The sequence below is a fragment of the Mchenga conophoros genome, linkage group LG4, assembly GCF_057382185.1.
Source record: "Mchenga conophoros isolate Kocher_MC1m ecotype Shallow Benthic linkage group LG4, M_conophoros_male_GT1.1, whole genome shotgun sequence".
NCBI lineage: Eukaryota > Metazoa > Chordata > Actinopteri > Cichliformes > Cichlidae > Mchenga > Mchenga conophoros.
The window spans coordinates 13,990,255-14,014,012 of NC_140529.1; the positions used below are offsets into that span (position 1 = coordinate 13,990,255).

The following is a 23,758-nucleotide window of genomic DNA, read 5'->3' on the forward strand; positions in this document are numbered from 1 at the left end:
TATATATATATATATATATATATATATATATATATATGCGCATTTCAATAATTAAAGAGAAAACAAATCACTTTAGACATGAGTGAAATTTAATTCATTTATTTTTTTAAATGGATACAAAAAGCAGTTAAAAGGAGTACACTATAGCAGAGAAATGCAGTACTCCCTGACTAGTCAAAAACAATCCACTTAAAATGATCAAAAAACGCACAGTTTGTGTTTTAAAATGTGTTCACATAAAGTCACATTGTTTAACACCGAAATATGATATGTATAGTTGTTTAGTGTCCATGCTAGAAGACATTTGAGGTCTGGGGGTGCTCCGCCCCCCGGTCTGGGGTGCTGGCCGGGCCTTGGGGGCTTGGGTCCTGGCTGTTGTGTCGCCGGAGCAGTGGGCGGGTGGGTGCAGGGGGGCTCAGCCCCAGTGCAGGCGACCTCCGGTGCATCGGCCCTACTAGGGGGCTCTCTAACTGGTGGGGAGGTTGTTATATCTTTGCAGGTGGTCTCCTCACTACAGGAGCTCACTCTGCAGGTGGGGGGAGAGATATAGGAGAGGTGGAGAATGAACTCAACCTGGGTGTCTATTGTCTTGTGTAGTTTGGGAGATGATTGGATGATGGGGTGGGTGCAGTTTTCTCTGGGGTGGAGTCGGGTGGGCTGCCCCGGACTCTGTGGGGCTGGGCGGTGCTGCTGCTGCGGGCCCCGGTCCGGATGGGCCTGGGCCCCCTTGCCCTGGTGGGTTCCAGAGTGTGGGGGTGCCTACTGGGGTCAGCAGGGGAGCTGGCCCCAGGGAGGGGCCGCTTGCCCCTCCCTTTCTTCCCTCCCCATCCTCAGCTGCCTCCCTATTCCCGCTCTACCACACCCACCCACACACGCATGGCTTGGGGTGCAGGTATGTCACCAGGGTGCAGGGGAGGCACTCCCCCTCTGTCCCCTTCTGGCCGCCTGTGCCTCAATTTTATTCGGCAACCTAGACATCCACATTACTCACACTCTCACATAACACATACATATAGGGCCTTGGGGGTGGGCACGTTTTACAGCATCCAGAGGATGGTCGGTGTACTCCAACCCACCTTTGGCGCTGGTGCCCTACCCTCAATTTTAAATGCATTTAGACACTAAGGGTTTTCAGGAAGAGCTGTGCTGCTCTCTGAGAGGAAGCTAGTACCATGCTCTCCTGAGTTTTAAATGCACTTTAGAACAGCACACAGCAACACTACATATGAGCGGGCGTAGGGAGGTTTGAGGTCTTCCTCACCCCGGTTCTGTTAGCCGTCAGGGCTGGGGGGCTGGGAGGAGGTGCTGGCCGTCAGACTGGGGTCTGGGATGCGGGGCCTCCCTGCTACTGCAGATAAGGAGGTGGTCCGCTTGCCTCCACCCCAGAGAGAAGGGTTACATGTCCTGGGTCTAGGTGCGGCTTGCCCCTCTGAGGGCGGGGGTACCTGGACCTGGGATATAGAGTATGTTTGGGGAGTGCGACTGTCTGTGCAGTGTCTATTTGTGTCTGTCTACACGTTGGATGAGTGCCGAGTATTTGGTTGTGCATAATAATAATAATAATAATAATAATAATAATAATAATAATAATGGATTGCATTTATATAGCGCTTTTCGAGAACCTCAAAGCGCTTTACAATTCCACTATTCATTCACTCTCACATTCACACACTGGTGGAGGCAAGCTACAGTTGTAGCCACAGCTGCCCTGGGGCAGACTGACAGAAGCAAGGCTGCCATATCGCGCCATCGGCCCCTCTGGCCAACACCAGTAGGCAAGTAGGGTAAAGTGTCTTGCCCAAGGACACAACGACCCGGACAGAGAGCCCAGGGATCGAACCGGCGACCTTCCGGTTACAGATGCGATTCCCAACCCCCTGAGCCACGGTCGCCCCCAATATGGGGTGGGAATGCACGTCTGTGTCCGCGTGTGCCTGTTCGGCTGTGTCTATATGTCAGGTTGGGTCTTGGACTCAACCTCTCTGGGTACATCTCAGGTCCTCTAAAGTACGGAGGCCTATCTCCCCTCACCACACTCCCTGCCGGTGGCTGATGCCCTCAGACGTTGGTGTGTTGGTGGTCCTTGTCGTCTAGGGCTGTGCGCTCATGTATGTACCGGCGGGGCCGGGCGCCTGTGGCCCGGCTGGGCTCCTTCCGGGGGGTGGGATGCCCTCAGACCTCTGGGCCTGAAGCTCGGTCCTCTCTGGCACAGCTGGCTGCCGGCAGAGCCCGCGGGCACGCCACTGCAACCCCCTCTGGCCTCTGCTCCGTAGCTGCGGGGTGACCTCTCCTTTGGGGCTCTACTCAGCTCTTCCCAGGAGGGTGGCACGGTTCCCCCCCCCTTTGGTGGTCCTCCTCGGGTCCTTGTACTCTGGGGCCTCTGGATATCTGGGGCCTGGATCTCCTCCATACCTACTTCATACCCTGGTGGATGGGGCTATGGCTCCCCACACTCCCTAGCAGATCATTACATGGAGAAACCTTTGGAATAAAAGCATGCTGATCCACACAGGTGTGCACACAGGTGTACACACGGGTGTTCACAGACGCGGACTACACCTTTCTTGGCTGCTGCCTCAAAGCACATTGTGCGCTGTCTATCTTGCGTGCTGCACAATATCGTTTATTATTTAGTATCTACTGCTAGCTAGTTTATTGTGATGGTGCTGGTTTTTTTATTATGTTGCTCTTTGTTGTTTGCTTTCTCTTCTGTTTTTTTTTTTCTCCATACAGGTGATCCAGGTGTTTTGTTTGTTTTTCTTTCTCTTTTTTTTTTTCTTTCCCCCCCTTCTCACCGTCTCTTCTCCCCTTTGGTTTTCTTTCTCTCCCCCTCTTTCTTTCATTCTTTCTCCCTGTCCTATCCCCCAGTCATGTCTGTCCCGTTTGTAGCAACTGAAAATAAAATAAATTCATAATTATAATAAAGGTCAATCAAATGGACCAATATGGCAAGGCCATGATGATCCACTTGGTAAAATAAATCCGCTTGGCATCTTTCTTGGCCTCAAGACAACAATTCTGACAGCTAAAGATCCAAACGGGACACAAAAAAAAAAAAAAAAAAAAAAAAAAAGAAGAAGACATTTGAGCAGCTAAACCTATTGTTTCAGGCTCTTTGCTTTGCATTCAGTTCAGTTTGCAGTACATTCAGATTGAAATACAATAATGAATCCACTCCGTCTAAACTCGACACCTTAATGGAGCGTTCATTATTTCACTTCAAATGAAAAAAGCTGAAGAAAACAGGCTGACATAAAATGTAACTGTCCAAACAAACACTGGCCTAGATCTATAATGCACAGATAATATTGTATGAAAAAAAGCTTCAGTTCCCTTAACCTACAACATCTGTCACACTTAATATTCTCACAGCTTCAGCTTTTCACTTAAAACATAATTAAATGACCCGTGGCCTAAATACCAAAAAGTAGGCTCCTTGTGTTATTGAATATAGTTTTGAAGTACAGAAGTATAATAATAAAACCTTAGGTGTGGTAAGTTGAAGGGAAGATTGCAGTTTTAATGAGGTAAGTACATTTGTACTTACATGTACCTTCCTTGTGCGGCTCAAATAAGTTGCAGTTTTTTTTATTTATTCTAGCCAGTCCAGCTTGGCTATTATAGAGACCTATAATTATGAGAATTTCAAAATTATGTTAAAATGTATGTACACAAGCCTAGTGTGGGCTCCTTTGAAATTCTTAGTAGATACTGGCACATGCACTAGTCATACATGGTACCACACACATTCTCTCTCTCTCTCTTCTACTGCAGCCTATCCAGTTCAACCCAGACCATCGCCCTCTGCTGGCTGTGGATGTTGGTACGTAAAGCAGCCAGCAGCTCATCAGTGCAGCTCCAGGTGTTGGGCTCCAGGGTGTAGTGAAGCATGGGCAGTGTCTCCAGCTGCAGCTCCTCAGCGTGGCACAGCTCCTCCATCACACTGTCCTCCCCACAACGTGGAAAAAACTTTCTGTTTCAAGTGATGGATAAATAATCACCGAGTATCTAAGACATGACTTTTCCAAATATATGTATTTCAAGTAGAGCTGGGCGATATGAGATTTTTTCATATCACGATATGTTTTTTTCATTTCAGGCGATAACGATATCTATCACGATATAAGCCAAATAACTATATTTGTAAGATTTAAATGTGCCGTTGCTCACAAGTAAAATGTGAAATAATCAGCAGCTTGTTTTTAAATATTTATTTCCCATAATAAGTTCAACAGGGTAGATGTACTTAAGGAACATGAGACTTTTTCAGATAAATAAAGGCAAATATTGCAAACTACACAAAAGGCAGCCGCTAAAGCGTTTAAGTTTCAAAATAGAACAAATGAAACAGACTAAATTGTCAATTCCACTTAGAAACAAAATATTAATTCTAAAAATAAATCTTAGTTTGTTTTACAGAAGAACAGACAAAACTGACTAACTTTTGTCAATATCAAATAAACTGAGAACTAAAAGGAAATTCTCAATCTCTCCTTGTTGTATAGCTGAGCTTTTCAAACAGTTTTAACAGTTACTTTAGTCTGACAAAAGCCGAATGACGAATTAGCGCTTCCAGTCAGAGACTGAGGCTACGTCCACACGTACACGGGTATTTTTGAAAACTGAGATTTTCCGTTTTCGTTTTAAAAAATAATCCCGTCCGCACATAAAGGCAGAAATGAAGGAAAACGCTGCTATGAACATGCCAAAGCAGCAGGTGGCGCTAGATTCCTAACCGTGCAGAAATGTTGGCCAATCAGAAGTCTAGAAGCCTCGGTGGGAAAAAGTAAACAAAGCTGCGGCATAGAAGCAGAACCGAGTCGTATGTGTGGAGGGACAGTAACTGTGTGTATGTGTAAGCATTTAAACACTGCAGAGAGTAGAATTAACAGTAACAGTATTGTAGAAATTCATTTCACCGAAACAATAACGCGGCGCACAGTGTGACGCATGCACCAGTTTATTGTATTTCCAGACTTGCTTTCGGCACAATTTACAGTGCACGCTACTCTGTTTTTTGTCAGACTTGAAATAGCCGAAATACCTTCACACTACGGAACTTCTTTGGCTCTTCCGTTCGACAATCTCTCCGGCATTGGAACCATCGTCTGTTTTCTCTTCGGTCACGCTCGGTTGATTTTTCTAGTCGGCACACTCATTTCCTCCATTATGCGCTGGCTGCTTCCCAAACAAACACACGTGCGGCTTGGCACTTGTGCTGTACGTAACAAGTCACGCGACGTGACGCTGCGGCTGTGATTGGTTCAGCTCTGCGCTACTGAATTTGGATCGGCTGACCTTTTTTTTTTTTTTTTTTTTTTAAGAGGACAAGAGCGGCGAGGTCTATCGCGATAGCTTAATTTCTCTATCGAGTAAAAGTTATATCGCGATACATATCGTTATCGTTCTATCGCCCAGCTCTAATTTCAAGGTAAGAAATAATCACTCTAGAGAAGTTAAACGCTCCTTACTCCACAAAGTGGATTGCCATTAAATACATACAAAGCTTGGATAAAGTACAGTAGTGCTGCTATGGTGAGACCAGAACTTACTGTAGCACTGAACTGAAAACTGCCTGTGTGTGCACTTACCTCAGCTTCTTGTGTTTTTTGTTCTTGGGGCGAATATGGATGACGATGGGGTAAATCCCAAGTCTCAATAAGCCTTCAACACTGGACAAGCCCAGCTCGAGCAGGCAGTGTTTATCCTGAGACAAAGAGATGGCATCTGTTTATCTACAGCTCGTTTAAGGTCCCAACACACCATTTCCATCAGGTTGGGTCAGGACTTTGCCTGGGCCATTGCAAAACTCGCTGTGTTTGGTTTTCTACAAACGTGGTGCCTTCCATTATGACCAAACATCTCCGTATGTATGCTGTCATACAACAAGCCATCCTTGTTTAGTCTTTTTTAAATCATGCTCTCATGAACTTTAACATTTAACATGCTAACTGAGCCTAGTTTTTTAAAGGATTTCAGAGTCCTGTGGAAATTTCTCCCCGCGATTGTCGGTAATTGACTTTTATTGGTTACTTAATCGTCCTAAAAACAGCATTCTTCATTGTCCTTGAGGAAGACATTTAGTAGGATGGTTGTAAAGCAAAATGTGGTGACATTTTTGCATTTTCGTCAGGCAAAGCAAAAGCTTCTTTTTGAAAACCACACCCCCAGAAAACACCGCTGACCTTACCTGGCTGATGACATCCTGTATTGACTGCAGCCTTATGCCAAGGGCCTTCTCTGGACTGCAAGAATCCAACAAGAATATTCTCTTGTCTTGTCTCTCTGAAGCTGGAATGGGCTCTGAAAATATTTAATGTATGATCAACAAATCAGCACCAAACTTTGTGCACTGTTGGGTCACTGTGCGTGGATAGGTCTGTGTGTTGCACAGATACCTGGCTGGCAGGTGTTAAACTTTAATCCAGACTGTGCTGGTTGCAGGAGCTTCTCTATCAGACCACGGGACAGCAGAGACGGTGAGAAGATGACTGGCCGCTTGGTCTGAACCTGCACTGACTGTACTAAACTGTAAGGGATTAAGTGGTCCTCATGGCCTGACATGGCAAAAACAAGTACAAATACATCAACACAAAGTGTGCACATACACAAACAATTCATTTATGACACAAACATGCTATTTCATTGAGGGAGCGACAGGGCTTCAACTTACGTTTGCTGAGCGTGTAAAGGACCTGTTGTGTGGAACCAATCCCACGGCAGTTTGGATCCACCGCTTTGACCAATCGTACACGGCCTGATGTTTTCTTTAAGAACTACGCAAAGAAAAATATACATCTTCCAATGAGGAAACGGGCAAAAACTGTAATATGAGGCACCACAGCCGTTGTGCATGCTGATCATGTAATTTAAATATGCATCAACTTACCATCTTCTTCTTAGAGTCCTTTTGCTCCACTGACATTTTTCGTAACCTTATGAGTAACAACTGTTGAGCCCTGAAAGAGAAGTCGATATATTCTTAGTTATTTACACTAGTCACACAGCTATTTTGTTATCAATCTAAATTTATTCGCCAGTTTTGTAAATATATCTACCTTCTCTTATATGTACTTGAACTAAATAACACTGGCCTTGTGGAACTTTCAGGACTGAATTGTGCCTTTAAAATAATAATAAAGCAAAGTCACGTCAAAGTCTGACTGACATACCGGTTGTAGTTGGGCATGGATCCTGTCTGCAAATGCTTGGCTGTGCTCGGGTCCACCAGGGAGCAGCGCCATTGGTATTTTCCATTGTACCTTGTATCTGTGACATGTATAATGTCATCACAAGAAACACCCAAAGATGGCGGGTCACCATGAGGCTCCATGCTGAGATTAACACGCACATAGAAAGAGTCGGGACCCAAAAAAGTTGGCGATGAAACCTGCGAGGACAGGTTTGAGTACCCTGAGGATGAGAAAGCATGAGAGGGGGCACCTTAGCGTCACCTTTCTGCACCACGAGGGGAGATTTCAAGAGCAGACTGACCGGCCTCATATGAATTTTTCAAACCTCTGAAGTAACAGACTCACCCTCTGGGTTGCTCTGGAATTTAAGTGTTGACGGCTCGGTCCACCACTGCAGAGAAAAGTGGGCCACCTCAGCAGTGCACTGACTCAGCAGCACACTTCCCCCACCAAACAGGACTTGCTCCAGCTAAAAACAACAGGACAAAAACTGCATGTCATTCTGCAGCCTCATTTTCATAGAAGCAAAGGCACACACTTGTCCTTGTGGTACACGTATTTCCACATGCACACATTAAAAGTGCTCATATATGATTTAATCGCATATGCAGACGCCAACCTCCAGCAGCTGGCTGCCCTCCTTCAGTCCACATTGTTCAGCTGGGGAACCTGCTCTCACATGGCTGACAAATATCCCCGTTTGGCTTCCTCCAATGATGGTGATGTCATCGGCAAGACTTGGTCTCCTGTGCTTTGGAGAGGTTGGGGGACTTGGAGATGGTGAGCAGTGTAGGTTCCTGAGAGATGGCAGAAGACCGTCAGAAGCAGTAAGGATGAAATTACATAACACTAGTCTGTGACGGCATTCACTTTGCTTTGGTGCCACTTTTGTGCTCTTTACATTATGTTGTACACTATGACAGAAAATTGCACTTATATAATATTAATCACATTCAAAACTGTTTAAATTTTTATCATACAGTAATTATGTAATGAACTCCATTTTTTAATACCAAAAAGATAATAATAATAATAATAATATATAATAATAATAACAATAACAACAACAACAATAATAATAATAATAATAACAATGATAATAACAACAATAATAATAACAATAACAACAACAACAATAATAATAATAATAATAATCCACCAGGAGAAAATAAAATGAAGGACAAACCAGATACATTTTAAAGACATCTAAACATTTAAACCATGAAGTTTTTTTCTTTAATTGTTTAAATTTGAAAATTTTACTTCATGTGCTGGAAAGATTTTTTCCTTTGAAGCTGTAGATTGACATCTGCTCTTCCTTTTTTTTTCTTAGCTCTGTTGGTTTGTTCTCGCCTGTTTGTTTACAATAAATAAAGTTATTTTTGAGTTGTGTAATGGTCTGTGGCCTAATACCCACAACGTACCTCTGACAAAAGAAATGTTAATGCTCTTCTATACTAATGTTAATGTTAGGACCTTTTAGGACCATCATTCTCACCTACGAAGATTAAGAGATTGCCCTGCAGAAATTAATATTACTTGTAATTAAGGAGGAAAAATGACAGTTTAACAGAGCTTTTACTGGTTTCAGTGACAGGCATCAAAGCTGTAAGTTTGTACCTGGGCACTTTGGGACTGGGCTGCTGTGCAGAGACTATGGGCAGGTTGACCAGGTCAGGGGGGAAAAAATGAGACTGCAAGGAGCTCCACGAATCTGACAAAGAAGGCTCACTCTGCTCACCTGAAAACACCAGAGAGCCTTTTAATGTACACTTACATTTTTGTTATTATTAGATTGAACATGATTAATCACCAACACATTGATTAAAAAAAAAATGGTTGTAAATGCAAAGAGTCAAATGTACCTGGAATGTTGTCATTCTCATCACTGCCCCATGAGTCCAAGTCAAACCTTTGTGGAAGCAAAACGAGGAAAATGGTAATCAACGTGAGAATAACGGGGAAAATTGCAGGGTGAAAAATATATGAACTCACTCTGTGTTGACTCGACGGTTGATGGAGTTCATGCAAGGAGGAAAGGGGAATGTGGAAAGGCGGTTTATTTCCTTTTCATTGGTTTCTGTCTGAGGGTGAGGAGGTAAACATAAAGATGCAGATCTTTAGAATCTTATTTTTATTATTTTTATTATAAGCAGGGCTTTGATACTCACTGACAGCAAGAGGTTCTCCTCTGAGTTTGAACCAGAATCTGTGAATCAGCAGAAAAACACCGTTTACTTTAACCTAAAACACTTGTGATGAAATCCCCCACCGACCTTCCTACTTTGTGTAAATGAAAAGTACAAAAGCAAAAGGATTGCACAAAGAAACACTAGATAAGCATCATCCAGCTGCCAGTGTGGTTGACTTACCCTCTGAGTTTTCATTGGCTGGGCCACTAGAGGGCACCTGTGACACAGAAAAGATGCTCAACAGAGTATGAGCTCGCAGATAATGAGATGTAAGGTACAGGCACGAACATGCAAAGAGTTGCACAAGAATGCATTGCAACATTTCCTGCTCATAATAGGACCCCTTGCCTTGTCTAGCTGCAGTGAAATGTTTCAGTCAGAAAGATACATTCTCTGCATAGCACACAAACAGCATGAAAAAACAAGTTTTTATCCTGTGGGAATTCCTATGATATAAAATGAAGTGGTGATTACACAGCAGTTAGGTCAGTAAGGCCTGTTTCGATTCCTTCTGATCTTAATTTAATCAAACAGGGCAGTTGTGATTCTGTTGTTATTGTCATTCTCATCATAATAACTAAACTACTGGTATTAACCGCAGCACTGACCTTTCTTAGTAACAGATTGGTTCTTCTCGGCTGCGGGCTCAGATCCAGGCCGGGGGAACAGCAGGGGCCAAAGCACTGTTCCTCACTACACAGAGACAGGTGGGACTGGGGGGCAGAGATGGAGGACAACATTTGCATTAAAAAGTTTCTGTAGAAGGCAGGGGAAGGTGAGCGCTGCCCTCATGACTTAGTGTTTGAACTCACACAGTGCAGGCAGGAGCTGTTTGGCTCCATTTTCTCCTGGCTCCTCTCCCTCTCTTTGTCCAGCTCTCTCTGCTGCTGCTCCAGGTTGGCCTGCAGCTCAGCAATGCGTTTACGCAGACGGTTCTTATCCAGCAGACAGTCGGTGTACTCAAGCTGCAGGCTGTCTCGACTGCGCAGGGCCTTGAGATGAGAGGACAGAAGTGCAGAAAGTGAATAGGTTGGTGATGTGCGAGAATAAGCCAGAGCAGCTAAAGTGACTGATGAACTCTTTGTGGTTAGACAGTGTGCTCTCACTAACCTGGTCTCTCTCCTTTTCCAGCTCCATGATTTGGTTGAAATAGGACACACTCCTCTTCTGCTCTGTCTCCCAGTCCAGCTGGAGAGTCCTCACCTTCAGCTGTAGCTGTTCGCACTGAGACTCCAACTGCAAGTACAGTCCAGAAAAGAAAGTATCATGAAGGAAAAGGTCATTATAATGTTATAATGTATTATATAATATGATGGCAGACAACCTCTCACCTTGTCCCTTTGCTCTTCAGTGTTTTGGAGCTCGCTCTGTAGTTTGGTGATGATATCGCAGAACTCCTGTCTCTGCTCGGCAGCCTCCCTGCGGTCCTGCTTCAGGATATCCATCAGAGCCTGAGGTGAACCAAAACAAAATGAACACAGATAAAAAAAAATACAACAAAGAATGATAACAGCTTAAAAAACATGATTTCAGATGATACACAATATGCAATCAAAAACATACAACGACTCCAGTGGGTGGGATCGAGTTCTTCATCTGACTTCCTGTAGTCTCAGTTTTCTTAGGCAGGTTTTCTGGTAGAGCAGGTGTAGAACCAGTTACAGCTTTAGAGGCATCAGGGGCACCACTTGTTTTTTTCTCTGCTGCTGCCAGCCTGGACTTAAGCTCCTCTACCTGCATGTATGGAGAACAAGCAAATAATAAGCATATCAATAACCTGCTAGTGTGGGACTCTTTTATATTTTAATATCAGGAGCTAATATCAGCTGCTCCTTTATTGACAGTGGGTTACCACGACAAATGTTTTTTCCCCTGATATTGAACCAGGGATCTTTTGTTTTTCAGGCAAATATGTGAACAATAACACAAAGGTCCCACTGATAGCAGTATCTCTAAGTCTACAAATATTATCCATTAAGGGGACTTGTTACACTCGTAATCCACAACCAGTTCAAAAGGTGAGACCCAAGGAAAGTCACAAAGAAGACAAAATGAATATAATGCAAGATGATATTGGCAGTGCAAAGGTGGAGGTGTGTATATGAGGCAGGGTGATTGGCTATTTAAAAACGGGTATCAAGAACGATAATGTGGGGCATCTAGCCACGAAGGATGGAAAACAGGAAGGGAAATAGATAACGATGTGACCTAACTGAGAATTAAAAAAATTAAAAAGGGAATGATGTCACTGAAATGTTTTAACCACTTGGTTCTTAAAATAGTCGTTGCTGCTTTTAGGTCAGCATGATGTCGGTCAAAGCGGGCATACCTAATATGGTCACACAGATCAGGCTGGGAGCACTGAAGCCCCACCCACCGCTAAACAAACTCTGTGTTTACGAGGGACAGCAAACAGAAGTAAAGTGGCTTAAATGGTGTGTGGCCTTCAAAGGAGAGAAACCTTAAATGGCTCATTTTAGACAGTAGACAGCAGCCGCTGGCAAAAAGATCCCACTTTGAGATAAGAATGACTTTCAGTAAACAGCTGGAAATGAGCTTAAAGCTTTAAGGTGGAACATTTAAATGCAAAAACCAAAGAGAATTCCACAAGTTGCTTCTTTCAGAGTTTACGTTTCTGTGAAAATCTTTCAGTAATCTGAATTCAGAGGCTGGGACTCGTGATAAGGTGTCAACTGGTCCACTATGGCTCTTCAGAAGATGACAGGAAGGGCTATAGGGTGGGTGGACCTCTCTTGGTTTTGCCATTTTGGACTTAAAATAATAAGAAAAAACCCAGGGCTAAATAATGATGATTTCAAACTATTCTAATAAAAATATAGGATTTTAAAGATCATAGATAGACTGTAGATCATACACTGACTTGCAGCTATTAATATCGCCTTATTTTTACAGCCAGCTGGCTCATTCCTCAGTGGTTCTGTCAACATGTTGTAACAAATCCTGGGGTGGCTGATAACATCTGCCCCTGCTGGCTCGAGCCGCTTCATTTATCTCTTTTGCTGCGTGCCATCCAAAGAAGTTTCGTTGCCTCAGGTGCTTTTATTTGTTCCCTTTTTTATGCCTTCAGACACCACATAACTTCCGAGAACAGCGCTTGTTTCTGTTATATGCATGGCAGCAAGAGGTATCGAAGTCGTATCAAAGCAAACAAAGCTCTTTCTGGCTGACATGGAGCACCTAAAACAGCAGCTTAAAAGTGAAATCAAACAGATGCAAAATGCAAGAGAACTAACATTAATATAAAAATATATTTTTCTTTCACCCAAACCAACTGACCTGACTCAGCAGTTCTCTCTCTCTGGTTGAGGCTTTGCCTTGATCCTCCAAGGCTCTGGAGTACTTCACAGCCTGCTCCAGGTGTCGGTCTTTCAGCTTTCCCAGCTCTCGACTGGCTAACTCCCAGTCTTGACGCAGCCTTGAGATCAAAAACCATCCAGATCAAACATTTTCACTTTTTGTTACCAACTTGTTTTTCTACAAATGTAAAGATGAATTTTCGTGGCTCAACAATTTTAGATAACTCTGGAATTGGCAGAGGTGAAGATGTTGAGATTTGAATTTGGAGTGAGCAGGATGGACAAGATTAGAAATGAACATCAGGTGGACAGACCAGATTAAGTGGTGCAAAGACAAAGTCACAGGCTGGAGGTGCCAGGCTGGAGGACAAGAGGAAGTCCACAGAGGAAGCTCATAGATGTAGTGGAGGAAGACTCGTGGAGAGATGGTGTTTCAGAGGAAGATGCCACCACAACCAACATGTTTATTTTTTTTGTTTTTCTCAGTGTTTAAAATGATTTCTGCAGAATGAGAGTAAAACAGTTTGAAGAAAGTAACATGAAATGTTCTTAAAAGTGTTTTTTTATTGTTCAAAAGTTGTTTAATGACAGAGAAACACATTCTGGAGCCAACGCTGTAGCAGCACATCAGGTTTCTTCCCACTGGGATATAAAGTAGAGGGAAAGTAGGCGGGAACAATGGTGCTCTGACCCCTGTAGCTCTGACAGCCTTTGTGGATTATTAATGTCACCTTGTAAATTCACCCCATGTGAATTTACAGGTTTCTATGACATATTTGATTCTTTGACAGAAAAGCTTTAAAGGAAGAAACTGGAAACTAGAAAAGCCCAAACCTTTCCAGCTGTAGTTTGTCATGGCGTAACTCCTGAGCTTTACGCTCAGCGCGGCTTCGCTCCTCCTCCGCCATCCGGCAGCGCTGAGACAGGCGCCGTTCGCACATGCGGCTGTTTCGAAGCTGCTCCCTCAGTTTACGCACCTCCAGCAGCAGAAACTGAGTCAAACCCTCTGGACCTTCCTCATCTGCGTAGAAAGAGAATCACACGTGGAGGTCATTATCATGGAAGGAGGGTATTGTGAATCAATGGAAATTGTAAACTGAATTGTGAGCCAGAGAAACTGGCTTTAATGTGTGGGGAGAAAGGACAAATACATGTTTATATGTTGTGGCTGTCAGTAAATGGCACGCAAGAGAACATTAATGCCAAATGTGCAAATGTGTTCACTCTTTTCTCTGCTCTTGGGCAACATAATAGCTTTGTAAAATAATCATATGCTCACTTTCAAAGAAAGCGCTTATGTTCCAGTTATTTGTTAACCATTTCTGTTCGTCAGCAATGAAAGTAAATTAGATGTGTTTGCGGTTAAGATTCACATACGGTCCCTTTTAAGTTTAAATGTCTTGGCTTTAATTTGGTTGTCAGTAAAGAAGAACTCATCGAACTCATCACTTTGGGCTAGGCTAGTTTTTGCAGTCCAGAGCTGAATTATGTGAAAATGAGTGTATTCAACCATCGATGTTATTATCCTGTCATAGCACCACTGTGAGAACCCCTATGACAGCTGGGATAGGTTCCTGGCTGCCATAGGGGTTAGATGTCAGGTACATCTGTCTGTCACAGGGCTAACAGAGAGAGATAGACAACCATTAAAGTTCAAAGTCACAGTTTAGAATCATCATTCAGCCCAATGTGCATGTTTTTGGACTGTGGGAGAAACTCAGAGTACCCATGCATCACGGGTAGAACATAAGTGGGTTAACACTTGGGACTGAATGACTGTGACGTGACAGACTAACCATTGTACTGCCTAAGTATAAACCTTAAATCCTTAAATGTAATCATCAAAATACTTTAGTAGTCTTCACAAACACTCAGTTGTTTTTAAAATTTATAGTGAATTAAGCTAAAATGCATTAAAAAAAACACACCCACAGTAATTTGAGTGTATAAGTTCATCATGAAATCTAGAATATCCCCATACATGGAACATTTTCCATGTCACGTAAATGCTTTGGGGGATTTTTCTTAAGCCTGAGTTACTTTAACTTTAAAGTTTTAATTTAAGGTTAATTGATGGTTAAGTCCCCCTACTATGCCATTCTTCTTTCTATCCACAAAAAAATCTCTGCTTGCCTAGTATGAGGGAGCATCGGTGTGTTGGCTGTTGCCCGGTCAGCTGTGTGTACTGCTCTGGATGGTAAAACTCCAGTGACTCCATGAAGGCCTGAAGACCTCGCTGGCCCTGACCGCGCAGGATGTCCAGCAAACGGCCTTTTTGTGACAAATAGGGAACAGAAAACATAAGGTGAGTAACACTGCAAGTGTGGAATAATTTACTTTCCGTTGCATGACATTATACAGTGACAATGCTGAAAGATAGGTGCAATGACAAAAGGTCAGCTTAGGGTAAAGCAGCACATTTAACTAACAGATTAAAGAGTCTCAGCACAAGAATGCTACCTCTTTGATGTATGTGTCATTACCTCTGTAGTTACATGCTGTTGGTATTTCAAACACGACAATGATAAAAGACTGAAACAACAAAATTCTCCGGGGGTTGGACCAGGTGTTTGCCTTCAGTGTCTCTTCATTTACAACATACCTTTCATCTTTATCCTCATCCTTCTCTCTGCCTGCCTCGACTTAGCAATGAAGTTCCTGCTCTTTTCTCTCACTGGAGCATTTATTCAGTTTTCCTGTTTCTGACTGATGAACTGTTAGACAAACATTCACATCTAATGTTTATCATTTTGAAGTTTCACCAAAGAACCCACTTCTTGTAGTCTTTTAAGACTGCAGCTCAGCGTCAAATGAGTAATCACGTGTTTGCTTAAATTTCAGTGCTCTGACACCATTGAAACGATGCTGAAGCACAGATGTCACTTTGACTCTAAAGAAAACCTGAAAATGACAATTTATGAATCATTTCCTCAAGGCGTCGCTCGCACTGAGACTTTAAATGTGTTTATTTATATTTCAGTTACAATCATTTAACAGGCCAAATGAGCAGGCCAAATTCTCTGAGCAACGGAGAAAGGCCCAGTGTTATGTTACACTCCCATGAACTGTAGTAGACCATTGCTGGTTGTGACTAAAGCTTGGATTACTGCACTTTCAGCTGTGGCAGTACAAGTCTGTACAAGCGGATTAAGAAAGAAAACTATAGGAAGTGTGGGATGTGACCCATATCTTGTTATTGGGCGTCGCACTGACTGCGGAGGATGTACGCTGATGGTTTTGGTGGGTGAGTGCACTGTTGAAAGCTACAGCACTTCTGAACCCCTGTGGTATGGCATGTTCGTATCGTTCTGAAGCACCATCTTTTCCTCATGTCTCTATAAATCTGTAGGTGCTGATCACTGATTTGACTTTTCAGCCGAGCTCTTCTTCCTCTCACCAGCTTTGCTGATGCGCAGGGGGTACTGCGTGGAGTTGAGCACCTCATCTTCATCCTGCTCGTCGATGACCTTGCACTGGCGCAGGTACGGCGTGAGTTTTGCCGGGTTGAGGATCCGCGTGAGCTTGTGCCGTACTCCCTCCACGCGGTCCCACAGCTCCTCGCAGCGCTCCTCTGACCACGAGGGAGAAGCTTGTGATTCCTCCTGAGCGATGTCGTCGTCCTCCTCCATCCAGACGGTGACACCTGCGCACGACCAAAAAACGTATCAGTTCAGCAAAGAGCCTGGTCTGGAAAGATAAAACAATGTCCCTTAGTTCATGTTTTTTTCCATTTACCGAAAATATGCTTGTTGCCTCGGGCCTTGCTCATGTCCCACTTCAACTTTACGAGCCAGATTTCCAGACATGCCCTATGTCCACTCCCAGACTAAATATTTTCCCAAGCAGAATTCCTTTGTGAATTTGTTTTTGTCTGACCCCTCTTATCTGAATTCCTTTAAACATCAAAGTAGGTCAAACATTGTGTCATTTATGCGCTTTCTAAACAGTAACTATCTGTTTTTTAACAAATAATAATAACAAAAACCTTTTGAGAGCAAGTTTAATATAATTTCATGCCATAATTCGCTGTGCCTAACACTGAAAGGCTATAAATCCTGGTAGGATTACTGGATTAATCTGCTGCATAGCGAGGAAATGAAATGGGGCTCCTTTACTTAGAGGAGTCTACTCACTACAAAACAGCCTGACAGGTCTGTTGTGGAACTGAGTCTCCAAAAAAAGACTAAAGAGACAAAGAGAAACTGATTTGATGAAGTAAGTGAACAGGAACTTCAATATAACAAATCAGAAGTAGTTAAATTGTTGTAGAGCAAAGGGTCTGCTGTTGAAGTAGCAGGGAGGACTCCGAATCATGGGCTCAGAGGACAGGAATGCAAAGATAGGTGTGACTCATATTGCACATCAACAAACACTCCAGGGGACCACAGACAAAAGCTTTCTCAGCCTGATTCACTTCACGAGACAAGGGGAGAAAGTGAATAGAAACTGTCACACAGAATTCCTCCATATTAAAGAAGAGACAACATAAAGGGCGGTGATTCAGTTATCAGTGAACTATAAAGTACGAAAATATACCGTAAGGCCCCCAAAAGCTGCATGGATCGCAGACATATGTCATTTTTGTTGGGGGGCAAATATAGTGGGGTTTATATTTCCAGGAAGGCAAACAAACTGATCCATTACAAAAAAGAGATTATTTTTCCCATATTGATGCCTGAGTGATAATGGGAGTTCCTGCCACTCTGTGCAGGTGATCAAAGCAGTCTGAGGTAACAGGCAGGTTGAGGCAGGCTTGGCTGATCTGTTTTCATGGGATTACGAAGCAACTCCTTACACTCAAGGAAAACAAATACTGGATAGTCATTAGCTGTAGGAAGTAGTTCATCTGCACTGCTAACCAAAGACCTGTTTTATATTCAGAGTAAATAAAAACAGCGGCACACAGTAACACCGATAAGATAAAATTAAGTATCGTTTGGTTCAATGAGAAGATTATGCTTGAAACCTGTTTATCACAGGGTTCATCTCCATATCTTTCAGTAAATTTCACTTATTGTTTGTTTTGGAAATGCGATACACCCCCACACCTTCTGTAAAGTGCAAAAGTCTTGAGTCAACCCTGATTTTTTATATTTTGCAAGGAGTCAGACTTTCCTGTAAATATAAAAAGCAGTCTTGATCAATATTTCTTGAAGCTTTCTGAAGCTTTTTCAAAGTTTTTCTTTCTTTCTTTGGCTGCTTTTCCCACTTGTTTTCAGTCCAGTGTTTGTACCTGACAATTTTCAGGGGAATATTTTTTTTGTTTGTTAAGCTGCTTAGCACTGACCTTCGAAGCATTCAGGCTAACTCGAGGGATGAAACAGTGTTTGTTGTGTCTACAGATAAAAGAAAATTTGGCAAAGAGCCAATTTAAAGTTGTATCTTAAGGCACTTTTTACTAGAAGCATGTCCCACATCATTTGTTCCCATTTGTTTTTTGAATCTATGGAAAATGTCTAAGACAAAAAGACAACACAGTCTGACAGCCAAGTAGTAGTACTCTAAAGAGCTAAAGAGCCATTAGGAAACTTGGGATATCTCGGCAGTATGTGCTGTGTGTGGTGTGCAGTGTGTCCATAAAAAACTTCAGAAGTAGATAAAAAAAGAAAAACTGGCGGGCCTACAAAACCATTTAAAGCAGATAAACAGTACCTGGAAGTCCTGTTGTTAAAAGTCCCGACACAGGACCTGAAAGATGCAACTGGCCCTTCCGTTGCTCCATGGACTGTAACAGACCGCTGAAGCCTAACCAAAAATGATCTCAGTAGAAGGCTTACTGTAACAAAGTCATTCTTAATGAAGGGGAATAAAGGCCGAGGTAGCCAAATTACAGAAGAACTGCAATGAAAGCAGGTCTTATGAAGTGATGTATCCAAGTTAGAAATTTTTGGCTAATCGTCTGTAAGTTTGGAGAAGATCAGGAAAGAGGTACAAAAGTGAGTTTATAAATCTATCAGTAAAACACGGTGGAGACTCTGTCAGTCAGTGGTGATCCTCCCTGAATTGATAGAATTATGAATGCAGAATAGTGGAGTACTATCTGGAAGCATTTGATTAGAAACAATTTCATTTTTTGGCAACAATAAATGATGCCAAACAGACTGCCAATACAGTAAAAGTGTAAATGGATAGAAAAACACACTGTTGAGTCTGGATTAGTCTGGAGAATTATTCTTGAAGAACTTAAAGAAATGTCAAGAAATCTGACTAAAAGATTAAAGGTGGTCATAACAAATATTGACTTTCAAGTATGTTATAATTATACAGACTCCGTTTTTGCCTTATAGTGTATTTCCATTTATGTTTGCATATTTTTTAAACTGCTGTAACCATTTTCAGTTTTCCGATTAAAACATAAAGCAATAAGGAGTGACTCTGTCGGACTTTGGGGAAATCCTTAGTTTGTATTTGAAATGAGTAAAAATATACTAGAAGTGTTCATAAATCACCATGGTCTGAAATTATTTTGTTGCAAGAAACTGGCCTTAAAAAAAAAATCCAAAATAAATAAATAATGAGAATAATAAACTTGCAGAGACTGTCACTGCAGCTGTTACTACTTCAGCAGTTGTTATGCTTGTTTACAGAAATCAGACATAAAAGCGTACCACTGATAATAACCCAGTAACAGGAGCACACTCCTGCTGCCCGGTAACACCTGTTTATTCGGTTAATGATTGCTAGAAAAGTCTGGTAACCTGTTACTAGTAACACCGTTCAAGCTAATCAAGCTAAAAATTACGCTAAACAGCGACTAAAAATCTGTTACTTTAATCTTAAATGTTGACTTACCACTCATAATTTTCTCCTGTGAATCTGAGTCCCAGTAAACCGCACTGCGATCCAGTCTTTACATCCCAGTCAGGTCCACAAACACAGCCGAGGAGCGCACGATACACGCTCGCACACCTTTGCGCACTCTGCTCCAGTTCCTCCACCCTCAACCACAACATCCAATTGTCAGGCAAGAGGAAGGAGGGAAAAGTCCCACTCCTCTCCAAATCACGGCGGATTTCCTTATCGGGACTTATGATGTCAGTGTAGCAGAGGCCGGAGGCACTAGATGGCGCTTTCAACCAATGCTTGTCCACACACACACACACACACACACACACACACACACACACACACACACACACACACACACACACACACACACAGCTGTCACGTATAAACTCCGCATTTCACACTTTCCACGGCTGTCAGATGGAAAAATTAGACAGTCTACCTTAGGTTCTCACTGCTGCGTCAAATTGTTAGTTGCCACACAATTGTCATAAAGAAAACACTAGTCATTAACCGCCAGGTGCTACAAGAGTAAAAGGAAAAAAAACCTGCTACCTTTTAAAACTACAGGGGAGACGGTTGTTATTGCAGGAAGCCCTGCCCTGGAGCTCAGCAGGTTAGTCACCAAGACAAGGGACACCTGAGAGAGCATTTTGCCCAAAATACAGTGACGCACAGTTTCATTCTCAGACTTTTTTCAAACTTTTGTTTGGGCTTGTCCTCGGTATCTTCCAAATCTCTTAGTAAATATAGTCTAATGAATCAGGGTTTCAAATAAGTGGGAACCCTGACTCATCCATACAGGAAGAAAAGAGGTAACAAGCCTGTGGAAGGTGTGGAGGTGTGGAAAATTAGTGTGTAGATAGGTGGCAATTACCAGTCATATATAAGGAAGTAGAGGAGCAGTAAAAGACTTTATGACATCTGTGTTCATTTTTCCCTTTAAACTAAATTTAAGTACATCTTTAACATGTATGACATAAACAAAACATATGGTTATAAAGCCACCCATAGACTCTTTTCTTTTTCAGGGCAGCTAACACTTAAAGTGGGCTCACTCAGGGACTGTCATGTGAAATGAGTCCTTCAGTTACAGTATAATTCAGAGAGGAAATGCAGGGGGCCGGCAGAAGAAGGTTATTTTCCGTCCCCAGTTCTGGGCTTGGGGTCTCTGTGGTCCTGCTGAGAGACAGCGTGGGTTAATGCAGACAGGGGATTGTAAATGAGATACCAAAATATGTATTCATACACCCATACATTACAGGAAGCTAGGTGGGGAAATCAGCTTCCTCCCTCTATTTTCTATCTTCTGGTGTATCATTTTTCTTTGACTTTCAGTTTCACCCGTCTGTACTTATAGGTCAAAAAGTCATATCTTGCCTCTGCCTGTCTGCCTTCCTGACCCCCTCTTTTGTGCTCCCTCTTGCCCACTCTTTTATCTTCTCTATTCTTCCCTTTTCTCTTTCACTTCGCCTTCCTGTCTGTCATCAGCTTTCTTCTTCAGACAGCCCAATCCCTAACTCTCGGTTCAGGCCTTGGCCTGCGGCGTGAGGGAGGGCTGCAGTGAATGAGCATTCCTGTTGTTTCTGAGGTGACAGCGGCACAGAGGAGCCATTGATGACGGCACCGGACCCCACAGTTTGTTCATGCCGGAATGTGTGATATTGTGGAAGTTCAGTCAGACAGAAATAGTCTGCGTAGAGTTCCTACGTTCACTACACATATTTAATTTTTCTTCTCTTTGACTTTTTCTTTTATGAATAAAAAAAAAGTGCATGCTTCAACATCTGAAAAGCAAAATGCACTATCGTGACCACAAGAATGCGGTACTGATCCAACAACTTCAGCTAAAGCAATAAGAACCCAGAACAGAATGAAAACATCTCAAAAATGCTGATTTCTGTTGGGTTCATCTGTGTTGTTCTTCTCCGCTCCTGCTCAGAACACAACAGGCCTGGCTCTTCACCCGGCAGCTGACCCCACCGATGACTCAAGGCTGGCGGCTGCACAGAATCACCCCTTTGTGTCCACAAAGAATGCATCTTTTCTGGCTTTTTTAGAAAACAGAGGCAGAGAAAGCGAGCCGCGGGGGCATGAGTAACGGAGACAGATTTAAATCTGATGACATGTGATTTATGCTTCCTTTGGAGGCAGAAGATTGTGACAGAAGATCCCCTGACTGATCAGGCTGCTGATAAGGGGTACTTTAAGATAAAGTTTATAAGTGAGAAATTAATATTAGGTTAATATTAAATGATGTGTAGCAACTATTCCCTACTGGTAAAGAGGAAGATAGATTTGTAAAAAAAAAGCCTGATTAGATTCCCACGACCAAGAAATACACTTGCTTTTCCTCTAATGTGGGAACTCCAGCATAGCTTAATGAGATCTTGTAAATATCCCACAGTTATATGCAATTTCCTGTTTAGCATGGAATCAACATCGATAATCACCAGAACATCAGAGTGAAGGAAGAAATTCTTAGCAAAGCAAACATCATGCCTAGAAAAACAATGTGTGGGATGACATCTGATAACCTTCTTGTTATGGTGGTATTTTTAATTGCCTTAAACTGACCTGCTTTTGTAAAATATTATTATACACAGTGCTGCTCAAAGGTCTTGTGCCACACATCATTTATATTTAGCTTCCAAGGAGCCAGACTTTGTTATACTTTATTCAAGGCGTCTTGAGCAATAGTTCTCTGGGTTTCCTGAAAGTCTGTGACAGTTTTCTTTAGACATTTGCTGCTTTTCACTCATTTTTTTAGTCCAGTCCTTGTACCTGACGTGGCACATCGAGGTTTGTACCAGTGTTGTGTCAACTTATCAAAAATATAACTTTTAGACACTTTGTAATTAGCAGCCTGTTAAAAATAATTTGTTCCCATTTCTTTAGTTGAATTTATGAAAAGTGCTAAAGATAATAGAAATTGAAATATTTCAATTCTCGTCAAAAATGTTGGACACAGAAAAGTACCGTCAGACTTTTATCCAGTATGCAATACAATTTAGAACGTGTCTCATTCGTTTGTCAGCATGACAGTGATACCAAACACACTACCGGGATAGAAAAACACACAATAAACACTGACATCAGTCATGGATTGGCCTCCCCAGAGGCCGGACCTCAACATTATTAAAGCAACAAAACAAAAGGCAGCCAGCATCTAAAGAAGAGCTTTGATGTCCTTCAAGAAACCTGGAGAACTATTCCTGAAGACTACTTAAAGAACAGAGGTGCCAAATAGATCAAATATTCACTTTCAAGCTCGTTAGAATTGTACAAACTCTATGTTTGCATATAGAATAGAATAGAATAGAATAGAATAGAATAGAATAGAATAGAAAACTTTATTTGTCAATTTCTTCAAATGTACTTGCTATAAACGAAAAATAAACAAATACTTCAGTTCGGTGTGATTTGCTCTGAGCTTTTCACCCGTGCAGCACGTTAAGCTACACAAGTGTCTCATTGTTGTTTATTCACCTGACTGTTTGTTAACTGTAAATCTCTGACACAAAGGAATTGAAATTACGTTTCACACTGTCCCATGCGTAGACATTGACAACAATAAAGTGCAGATGCACAACAAAAACAGCCCTAATAATAAGGTAATATTAAATAGGTAACAGGATAGACAAAAAAAAAAAAAGTGTTCCAACAGTGTTCCCTGGAAAATAGTATACTAGTCTACTTGAGGTAGTCCCAGGTTGTGGTTGGTAGGGGCATATGTATTTCCATATATTTTTCCTGGCAAAATATAAATGGCGGTTGGCTCTTTTGCCAGTATTGTAGTCACAACACAGTGCATAATCAATTTGGTGTCTCCTTCTTTATACAAATCATGCATTATTGGTCTTGGTCAGGCTGTTTTGCAGCTGCTGGAATGAAAGAAGAGGAAAATGTCTTTGGTTTGTAGTTGGGATTATACAACACAAACGGACGCACACATCTAGAGCTGTGTGAAAGGCAAATATAAACTCTTAATGTACGCTCTAGTAGTAAAAAAAGGTAGTTTAGTCCAAAAGTAACGTCAACCACTAAATGTAACCTTAACGGCATCAATCATCCTTAATTGACCCATTATGCTGCTTAGAGTCTGTTTTCACATTTAGATAAACCAACACAGACAAATATTCGCACACGCACACACAAACATCTTTGTGGTGCCAGTGAAAACTGGCGCCCCGGCCTGCTCCTCTTCCTGTCACTCTCCTTCCAGGGCAGTGAGGTTTGAGTAGAATTACAGGGTGTAACAGGGCTGTCT

At 42.3% G+C, this 23,758-nt stretch overlaps 1 protein-coding gene and 1 long non-coding RNA gene across 2 annotated transcripts; one reads left to right on the plus strand and one right to left on the minus strand.

Moving 5' to 3' along the window:
* Positions 1–88: 88 nt before the first annotated feature.
* Positions 89–19,635, minus strand: LOC146575695 (caspase recruitment domain-containing protein 10). The gene is made up of 24 exons (XM_085270533.1): positions 19,495–19,635; positions 16,100–16,345; positions 14,840–14,973; positions 13,537–13,727; positions 12,683–12,821; positions 10,949–11,119; positions 10,717–10,836; positions 10,496–10,621; positions 10,198–10,377; positions 9,994–10,098; positions 9,566–9,602; positions 9,365–9,402; positions 9,189–9,277; positions 9,059–9,105; positions 8,814–8,934; positions 7,813–7,990; positions 7,539–7,662; positions 7,173–7,413; positions 6,890–6,959; positions 6,674–6,776; positions 6,399–6,557; positions 6,191–6,303; positions 5,592–5,707; positions 89–3,973 (listed from the first exon to the last, which is right to left on the minus strand). The coding sequence occupies exons 1-24, from the start codon at positions 19,499–19,501 to the stop codon at positions 3,766–3,768; spliced, it is 3,063 nt and encodes a 1,020-aa protein (XP_085126659.1). The 5' UTR covers positions 19,502–19,635; the 3' UTR covers positions 89–3,765.
* Positions 10,743–15,949, plus strand: LOC146575696 (uncharacterized). Its single transcript, XR_014892169.1, has 3 exons — positions 10,743–10,841; positions 14,840–15,007; positions 15,821–15,949. It is a non-coding gene; the product is annotated as an uncharacterized LOC146575696 (long non-coding RNA).
* Positions 19,636–23,758: the final 4,123 nt, after the last annotated feature.

Coding starts and splice junctions, on each gene's coding strand:
- LOC146575695 (XM_085270533.1), bottom strand. Junction 12,822..13,536: donor GACAAACTACAGCTGGAAAG/GTTTGGGCTTTT, acceptor TTTGATCTCAAG/GCTGCGTCAAGACTGGGAGT. Junction 6,777..6,889: donor AGGACTCTAAGAAGAAGATG/GTAAGTTGATGC, acceptor TTCTTTGCGTAG/TTCTTAAAGAAAACATCAGG.